Below are 9,483 nucleotides of genomic sequence, written 5' to 3'. Positions count from 1 at the left end.
TAAAAAACAACAACCTATGAACAAATTCCTATGCACACTGCACATATCTTATTTTAAAGTAACAAAACAAAACGGCAAAAACACCCGGCGGGCCGGATAAATGTCCTCGGCGGGCCGCATGTGGCCCGCGGGCCGTAGTTTGAGGACGCCTGCTCAAGGGTGTCCAGGACCAGCAAACCAGGAATGTCCGGCCAATAGACACCGTCCACTGACTTCCAAAAAGAAGAAAGACCGAGGTTGTCCTATAAAAAGCTCCTTTTAAAGATCAATTCCAGCCCAGCCAGTGTGGCTCAGCACTTGAGTGTCCGTCCACCCAGAACCAAGAGGTCCCCGGTTCGATTTCCGGTCAGGACAAACGCCCGGGTTGCTGGCTTGATCCCTAGTAGGTAGGGACTGTGCAGGAGGCAACCGATCAATGATGCTCCTCTCTCATCGATGTCTCTATCTCTCTATCCCTCTCCCTTCCTCTCTAAACATCCATAAAAACATATTTTTTTTTAAAAAAAAGATAAATTCCAATAACTATCACTGGGTGGTCAGGGTTAGGAAGGCTTTTAGTTTTCTTTGTTCCTTTATCTCTTCTCTTTCCATCTTTGCCTTTACAGTGACTATGGGTCACTTCGGTCATCTCAGATATTGTTAGTTGTAATCACCTCAGCCATTTCCTAACTCAGCAAATGTCTATTCTAGGTCAAATGGTTCTTTAAAATTTCTTTAGGAAGGAAGGAAGGAAGGAAAGAAGGAAGGGAGGGGAAAAGGGAGGGAGGGAGGGAGGGAGGGAGGGAGGGAGGGAGGGAGGGAGGGAGGGAGGGAAAAAGGGAGGGAGGGAAAAAGGGAGGGAGGGAGGGAGGGAGGGAGGGGAAAAGGGAGGGAGGGAGGGAGGGAGGGAGGGAGGGAGGGAGGGAGGGGAGGGGAGGGGAGGGAAGGGAAGGGAAGGGAAGGGAAGGGAAGGGAAGGGGAGGGGAGGGGAGGGCAGGAGGGAGAGAGGAAGAAAGAGAAGTCCCTTAACTTGGTTGTGATCTGACTTTCCGTTTCCTCCTTTGTGAAAGGAGGTGGTCCCTACCTTGTTTGGGAGCACAAAACACCCCAAGCTGTGACTTCAAAGTAATGCCAGCCCGCCCCCAGCCTGCCCCCAGCCTGCCCGGTGGAGAATGAGGGAGGTCGAGTCCTGAATCCACAAGCCGGCTATCTCCTGCGGTTCACAAGTCCCAGCAGGCTGACTTCCTTTAGTATGCCCACCTGAAGACAGGGCCATCTGCCATCTTTAGCGATTTTCCAACACTGCCCTCCGAGGTCACGCTACACCCACCTTGGTGGTGGGTGGCCGACCGGTGGCTGGTTTGGGGGCGTTTTCCTTTTTGCTTTTTGTCCCTGTGGAGAGCAGCCCTTTAGCCTCCAGCAGAGCAATGCCAAAGGTGCCACATTCCAGAGGAATCACCCCGAGAGGCCTCTTCCCGGAAGGATCCCCTGTTGCCCAAATTTCCTGAGGAGCTACCTCCATGAGCAGACCCTGCCGGGCACCCTCCTCATCCTAAAAGCGCACTGGCAGTGTTCACACCTCCTGAGCATACAATGTGCAGTCCTTCCACTTTTACTTCCACCTGGACTGCCCAGCCTTTTAAGTATAAAAACTTTCTCTTCATTAAAATGGTCCTGCACACTTTTTTTTTCAGTGAAATCTCAAATGTTCCTCCCCCATCACTATCAAAATATCTAGCTCTCTCCCGCTCACCAGCCCCATTAAAAAAATAATAATAATAATAATACGCAAAACCAAATTCCCATCCGGGCCCAGGGTGCCTCCCCTCCCCCAATAAGTCCAGTGTCTTGCTTTAAAACTTGGGAGTTAGAAGATGATAGGCTGAAGTTTGCTTCGCTGAGTTAGAAGCCTGCTGGCATTTTTTGTCCCCCCAGTAATCGTTAATTATTTCACGTTTCCCATAAATAGCGTCAGTTCTCCCTAGGGCCACGTTCACTGTCAATAAGGAGTGATGGGTTAATTTTTACCGCCGCTTGTGTGGTGAAAAGCCACCTCTGAAGCGCTTTTCCCTGCAGGAATCCCTCTTCCTCCCGCCCCCTCGGCAGCCCAACTGCAGGAATGCTGAAGAGCTGTCTGGAAACTGATGTTTCAGGAGCCCTAGGATCCTTCCTCCCACCGTAAACCTCGAGCTCCGGATGCCCCTACCCCACCCCCACCCTTACCCCCCAGCCCGCAGCGGTCAGCCTGACGCGGTGATCTCGGCGGCCAGTAGAGGGCACACTTACTTTAACTTTCGCAAACCCCAGCGCCGGGGCAGGCCGGGGAGGGGGGGGGAGGGGGGCGGGGGAAATACTTTGCAGCAAAACCACCGCCAGGGATTGGTCGCTCCCCGCGTTTGCGGCAGAGGCCTGGAGGCTGGAGCAATTTGCAATCCTTAAAGCTGAATTGTGCTGTGCGCCGGATTTGGAGGAAGTTGCTACTCATTCAACAATCGAACGCTGAGCTGCAAGCTCAATGGCTAATAATTTACCTTGAATACAAACACACCGTACGCGCGACCCCCCCCCCCCTCCGAATTTTTTTTCTGTTTTGGAATGGAAGGGAGTGGGGTGGGGTGAGAGGTGGGAAAGTTTACTTAAAATGCCTTTGGGGGGGGGGAGATAGTGCCAAATAGCAAATTCCGAGCGAATGGGCATTAAATATTAAATACAGATTCATTCAGACAGAGAGCTAATCATATGTCGTGTTGGGCAACATTCTGGGTCGACGTGTACATGAAATGTACATAGATGTACGCGGGTTGTACGTACGAACTTTCACTATGGCATGCAGAACAAAAATGTAGGGTCACTGAACTAGGAAATTACTCCTGCCTGAAATTCGGCCAATTTTTAATTGGCTCACGCCCCCTCCCCCCTCCCCCCAAAAGGCAGGGAAGTAATACTTGGCTCCTCTCCTTTGATCAGAATCAATGCATTATTTCGTGCACGATCATGATTCCAATAATAAAGGGAACAGAAGATTCGGAAAGGAAGTTAAACGTCCGGTTTGTCCAAGGAGGAAAGAGTTAACGGTTTCCCTCCCTGGAGTTTTTTTCTGGTACCCCAGGCAAGGTCCGCGAGCTCGCCTCTTCCCCCCTTCTTGGGGGGTCCGGTCTCGCGGCTCCGGCCACCCCTCCCCAATATTCTCCCGTCTGGCGCCTTTTGATTTCCCCCAAACCTGGGAGCCCTGGACTGGTGCTGCTAACCTGAGCCACGGGCGCCAATGGGATTTTCCTGAAGCCTGGCTGCGGAATTGGGACTCCGAGGGGCCCTCCGTGGGGAGTACAAGGGGACTCATTCTGGTGGAAGGTACCCAACAGAGACAGCTAGCCACACAGAAGGCGTAACACCCCCAACAGATGCAATGGGCATTTATTCCTAACGCGCTCTCCTAAGTAGACGTGGCAGTGCGCTGCGGAGTTGTTTTAATAATCATCCCGGGCATCATTTTTCTCCCTCTATCTTATCGCTTGGCCCCATCGACACTAACACCTCGCACCCATAAACAGCCTTTCTCCCCTCCTCTCTGCGTAGGACTTATTCCAAGAGTTGCCCTTTCCCCAGCCTTAGGGAAGCGCCCGGCCGCCCGGGACGTGCCTGTCGTGGCCGTGGGCACACGGTGCGTTCTCGGGGTCGAGAGCTCAGCTGTTCCGCCCGGGATGATGGAAGCTCGCAGGCCGGGGGGAGCGGCCTGTCAGCCAGAGCGCTGCGCCCCGAGGAGCCGCAGAGAAAGGGAGCGGGTCTGAGCGCCAGCGCCAGCGCCAGAAAATGGAAGGCGCGCTCGGCTAATGCATGCAAAGACCTAACTCTATTTACATCCGATCCCTCCGCGCACCGGAGTGCTGGGCTTCAAGGCTCAGTCTCCTCCCCTGCCCTCCTCCGGCACCGCCGCCCCTCCCGGATTCCCAAAGCTGGAGGGGAGAGGGAGAGGAGAAAAAAGATCCTCGCTCGCGAATCCCCGCCCACCGGCCCTTTATAGGCGAGGGTCTGCCCCGCCGAGAACCCCCGGGCTGCGCTTCTTGCGGCTGCCGCAGCCACCGCGGCTCACGGGTCCCGGCCGCCGCCTTCCTCCCTCCCCGCCGCCTCGGCAAGGGCAGGGCTATTCCGAGGCTTGGCGGGAAAAAGGACCGAGGGGAGGGGAATCGAAATAAACCCGATTATAAAAGCCGGCTTATCGGACTCGCTGTAGTAATTCCAGCGAGAGGCAGAGGGAGCGAGCGGGCGGACCAGCCAGAGGGAACCTAGCGAGCCGGGCGAGCAGAGAGGCGCGCTCCGGGCGCCCGGGGCTGAGATCCGGAGTGAAAGCGGGGCTTCACCTCCGGCCCAGCCTCCGCCTCCCCGCCCTGCCCGCCGCCGACCCCGGCCAGCGACCCGCCGCCCTCGCCGCAGCCACGAAAACTTTGCCTATTGCAGCGGGCGGGCACTTTCCCCTGGAACTTACAACACCCCGGCGAGAACGCGACTCTCCAAGGAGCGGAGATCTTCTATTTGGGGGGACACTTCTCCGGGCCGCTGCCTACGACCCGCTCCTCTGAAAGGCGCTCCTTGCCCCCTTTTTGGAACCTGGATTTCCTTCGGAGAGTGGGAAACCCGGTAAGCCCTCGGATCTGCTTGTCTTTTCATTAATTTATTTTCCTACCGCTTTATTGATGTGATGCGTCCAATACCCGAGGTTTGGGGTGTCTTCTCTCCCACTCCGGGATTATTGACACTTTCTCGGAGTAGTTGTGGTAGGTCGGGGTGGGGTGGGGACCGAAGCAGAACTGGATATGGGGTACAGTGAGTTGTCAAGATGGGAGGATGGAAAGCAGAGGGAAAACCGGGCGTGCGTTTTTTGTTTGTTTTTAAGCCTTTGGAGGTTTTTGCCTGTGGATATTGACGCAGAGCCCGGCGGGCTGGGCATTCCTGCTTTATTGCATTAATTGCTTTGGTTTTTGGGGGGCTGTGGGGGGAAGCTGTGCTTCGTGGGGAGCAGAAAGCCCTTTGCATCTTGAGCTCCTCGGAGTAAGGATTACTATCCTTCTGTGTGATCGAGAGAGCGCCGCAGCCGCTGACTTTTCCTCGTCTCCGAAAGGGCATTTAAATTTCAGCTTTTTTTTTTTTTTTTACTGCATTTCTGACAGCCAGAGACACTGCGGCGCGTCCCGCCCGCCGATTCCCCCGGCGTTTCCAATTCGTCCCCTGCTCCTTCTCATAAGTTGGCATTTGGCTTCTAAAAAGAAGAATAGAATTAAATATCTTGGCGTACCAGGGTGTTAGGACTTGGTGTTGGGGAGGCGCAGGAGGCGGAGAGGGAAGGCTCGCTCGGGCAGGGATGTGTCCGATTCTCCTGGCCATTGACTTCGGAAACGAGGGCAAACCTCCGCACCCAGCCTCGGCTCCCCGGCCGCGTCGGGGGTCCCCGCGCCCCTGAGGTGCAGAGGGACCGCGAGGAGCCGGGCTTTTCCCGAACAGCTGCTGCCCGGGGCGGAGGGAGGGGAGGGCGCCCCCGCTCCGGGCGCAGAATCGCAGCAGGGTCTCTGGCGCAGTTGCGTTGCCGTATTGGGCGTTGAAGGGAGGCGCCTCTGTTATTCCCTCATACACCCCTTTTATTTATGGGGGGAAGGGGGGTGTTAAAGCCCGCGGCGGAGCTCGCCGCACCAGCCGGCGAGGGAAAAGAAGAAAAGCTGGCAAAGGAGGGAGGGAGGGCGCGCGGGGGGTGGGGATGGAGGAGGAGGAGAGGGCGGCTGGGAGGGGCGGAGGCACCCGCGGGGGAAGGGGCGCAGCGCCCCTCGCCTTCTCCTTCAGGTGCGGCAAAACTTTTCGGGTTGGCACCTTGCATGGCCCGCCGCCGCCTCTCCCGGCCTCTTCCCGAGGCCAGAGCCGGTTTCCATTGCTCTCCGGCTGCGGGGCCGAAACCCAGGCTTGGCGCTCGGGCTCCTGGGGAACAAAAGTCCCGCTGGCGCCCCGCAGCTGGCTCACCAAATATGTGTCCGCGATAGGGGGAGGGGGTCCCCCGGAGGCCGGCGCAAGGGCGCTCCTTTGCCCCCCCCCCCCGCCCCTCCGGCCACTGGCCCATTTGGGAGGGATAGCGCTGGAAGGGGAATGGTTCACGATGGTGGCGCGCGCTGCGCCGGGGTGAGGCACCAGCCTAGACGCCCCCCCCTTAACTCCAGATCGCCCCCCTTTTGTGTGCCCCCTGTCGCAGGCTGCCGCGATGCCCCTCAACGTCAGCTTCGCCAACAGGAACTATGACCTCGACTACGACTCGATGCAGCCCTATTTCTTCTGCGACGAGGAGGAGAACTTCTACCACCAGCAGCAGCAGAGCGAGCTGCAGCCGCCCGCGCCCAGCGAGGACATCTGGAAGAAATTCGAGCTGCTGCCCACGCCGCCCCTGTCGCCCAGCCGCCGCTCCGGACTCTGCTCGCCCTCCTACGTCGCCTTCGCGTCCTTCTCCCCCCGGGAGGTGGACGACGGCGGCGGCGGCGGCGGCGGCAGCTTTTCCACCGCCGACCAGCTGGAGATGGTGACCGAGCTGCTGGGAGGGGACATGGTGAACCAGAGCTTCATCTGCGACCCGGACGACGAGACCTTCATCAAAAACATCATCATCCAGGACTGCATGTGGAGCGGCTTCTCGGCCGCCGCCAAGCTCGTCTCCGAGAAGCTGGCCTCCTACCAGGCTGCGCGCAAAGACGGCGGCGGCCGGAGCCCCGCCCGCGGGCAGGGCGCCTGCTCCACCTCCAGCCTGTACCTGCAGGACCTGAGCGCCGCCGCCTCCGAGTGCATCGACCCCTCCGTGGTCTTCCCCTACCCGCTCAACGACGGCAGCTCGCCCAAGCCCTGCGCCTCCCCGGACTCCACCGCCTTCTCCCCGTCCTCGGACTCTCTGCTCTCCTCCACCGACTCCTCCCCGCGGGCCAGCCCCGAGCCCCTGGCACTCCACGAGGAGACACCACCCACCACCAGCAGCGACTCTGGTAAGTGGGAGCCCTGCATGCCTGACAAAGGGGGGGGGGGAGAGGGGGGAGTCTGGCTATCTTTCTTCTTCTCTCGTTGGCTGCTAATGCAGCCGCCGCTTCGGCTTTTCTTCTATTCGGGAAAGAAAGGGCAGGTCTGGAAGCATCTGGGAGCTCCATCATCCCCAGAAACACTGGGCTTGACTGTTCCCTCCCATCCCTTCCCCTAAGACCGCCCTAGTGGCCAGCCCCTTCCCTCCCCTCCCACCCCTCAGGAATTTCATTGGGATTTTAAATCTTCCTGGTTTATCTTGCAACTCAATCCACTCCCTCTTACCTTTCTTAAGCATTTTAATTGCCCTGGGGGGGGGAAGGGGGAAGTGTGAATGAGATTAAGAGGATTGATGTCTTTGAGAGGGAAAGAATTGCCTCCCTCTCGCTTTCTGAGAGGTGTTGGAATGTAATGGACTGCAGATCTAGGAAGAGGGGCTGTGGGCCGAGGCGGGCGGGCAGGCAGGCAGGCTCCCACCTGGGGCTGCGAAGGAGTGAAAGTGCCTCAGAGCGAATGAGCTGAGAACTTGGGATCTCTTCAACCTCTTTTTTGAACCTTGAAAAGCAGCTCCTTTCCCAAATTGAACTCTCTCCCTTCCCCCATCCCCTAGGGCTCTTGGCAAAGCTGCAAGGTTTTTTTCCTTTCTTTTCGAACTTCCCGTAAAATAGGGAGTTGCTGAATTCACACCAAGAGAATTTGCAGCTCTCCTTTGCAACATGGGTTCTTGGTAAAGTCCCTTAAAAAATAGGAGGTGCTTGGGAATTGTGCTTGGCTCTGGGTGTGTCCAAAGCCTCATTAAGTCTTAGGTAAGAATTGGCACCAATGTTGTCTCCTGGTAGATGGTAATTTTCTTACCTGTGCCATAAACCCAGCTGTCATCCCATCCCGCCTTCGTGGGAGGGGATGATTGGCCAGTTTGTTCTCTGGGGATAACCTTGGTCCTTCCTCGTATAATAACGCCTTCTATTTCCATAATGGAAATTATGGAGATGTTGTCGCTAACCAGGTGGCTTCTGTTTCCTTTCTTCCAGAGGAAGAACAAGAGGATGAGGAAGAAATCGATGTCGTGTCTGTGGAAAAGAGGCAGCCCTCGGCCAAGAGGTCAGAGTCAGGGTCACCCTCTTCCAGAAGCCACAGCAAACCGCCTCACAGCCCGCTGGTCCTTAAGAGGTGCCACGTGTCCACCCATCAGCACAATTACGCGGCGCCCCCCTCCACCAGGAAGGACTATCCCGCCGCCAAGAGGGCTAAGTTGGACAGTGGCCGCGTCCTCAAACAGATCAGCAACAACCGCAAATGCGCCAGCCCCCGGTCCTCGGACACGGAGGAGAACGACAAGCGGCGGACGCACAACGTCCTGGAGCGCCAGAGGAGGAACGAGCTGAAGCGCAGCTTCTTCGCGCTGCGCGACCAGATCCCCGAGTTGGAAAACAACGAGAAGGCCCCCAAGGTGGTGATCCTGAAAAAGGCCACCGCCTACATCCTGGCCATCCAAGCGGAGGAGCAGAAGCTCCTCTCGGAGAAGGACTTCTTGCGGAAACGGCGCGAACAGTTGAAACACAAACTTGAACAGCTGCGGAACTCTTGTGCATAAAACTTGACCTCCGGGAGGGAGGGACTGGGATCACTCGAGACTTCGCCCTCGTTACGAAGGGAAAGGACGGGGAGAAGGTTCCTCCTGGCATCACTGCAGAATCCATTAAGACACGAACTTGTTGCAACTGCGCATGGTCAAGTGCAAACCGCACAACCGTGGCTGGGTCTTCAGACTGAAAGGTTTAGCCATAATGTAAACTGCCTCACATGGAACTTTGGGCATAAAAGAACATTTTTTTATGCTTGCCATCCTTTTTTTTTTTTTTTCCTTTAACAGATTTGTATTTAAGAATTTTTTTTTAATCTGAAAAGTTTTACCCAATTTTTCCGTGTAAATATATCCCTCATTAAATGTAAATAACTTTAATAAGACGTTTATAACTAGTTATACGAAATTTCAATGTATTATAAAACAATTTTTTTATTTAAATGTTTCTTTTTTAAATTGATTTTTTTTTTATTGTTTTTAGAAAAAATAAAATATCAGGCAAATATATAATGGAGCCAAATCTTAAAGTTTGTGAGTGTTTTGTTTCTTGTTTTCTTCATTCTCTTGTTCATCAGTGACCACTGAACAGAATGTGGCCCTTCAGGGAGTGAGCTTGCAAAAATGGGAAAAGACATTACTCAGGAAAGGAGGAGGGCTTTGTTAAATGGGTCTGGGGCCTTAAGGCCTTTAATTTATCAGGGTTATGAGATGCTTCCTGAGGTGGGTGATAAGGGCCAGAGTTGATACTTGAAAGAATGAAAGGGCAGGGCAGAAAGCTGGTGAGCCTGTGACGGGTTAGGGACCAAGGGGTGCTAGAGAGATTAAAGATAACATTTAAGTATACAAGGGGTGAGGGAAGGACTGGGGGTTGGGAGGAAGATCTA

The 9,483-nt window shown here is 55.5% G+C and overlaps 1 protein-coding gene across 1 annotated transcript; it reads left to right on the top strand.

Moving 5' to 3' along the window:
• The first annotated feature begins 4,325 nt into the window (after positions 1 to 4,325).
• On the top strand, positions 4,326 to 9,122 carry MYC (MYC proto-oncogene, bHLH transcription factor). Its single transcript, XM_079796077.1, has 3 exons — positions 4,326 to 4,614; positions 6,209 to 6,983; positions 8,046 to 9,122. The coding sequence occupies exons 2-3, from the start codon at positions 6,218 to 6,220 to the stop codon at positions 8,606 to 8,608; spliced, it is 1,329 nt and encodes a 442-aa protein (XP_079652203.1). The 5' UTR covers positions 4,326 to 4,614; positions 6,209 to 6,217; the 3' UTR covers positions 8,609 to 9,122.
• Positions 9,123 to 9,483: the final 361 nt, after the last annotated feature.

This window comes from Cnephaeus nilssonii (assembly GCF_951640355.1).
Source record: "Cnephaeus nilssonii genome assembly, chromosome: 18".
Lineage (NCBI taxonomy): Eukaryota > Metazoa > Chordata > Mammalia > Chiroptera > Vespertilionidae > Cnephaeus > Cnephaeus nilssonii.
This window is presented reverse-complemented; position numbering and strand designations above follow the sequence as displayed.

Bases quoted from the DNA above. Each gene is read 5' to 3' on its own strand.
- MYC (XM_079796077.1), top strand. From the start codon at position 6,218: ATGCCCCTCAACGTCAGCTTCGCCAACAGGAACTATGACCTCGACTAC. The intron at 6,984-8,045 runs GTAAGTGGGAGC...CCTTTCTTCCAG, and splicing joins CACCACCAGCAGCGACTCTG to AGGAAGAACAAGAGGATGAG.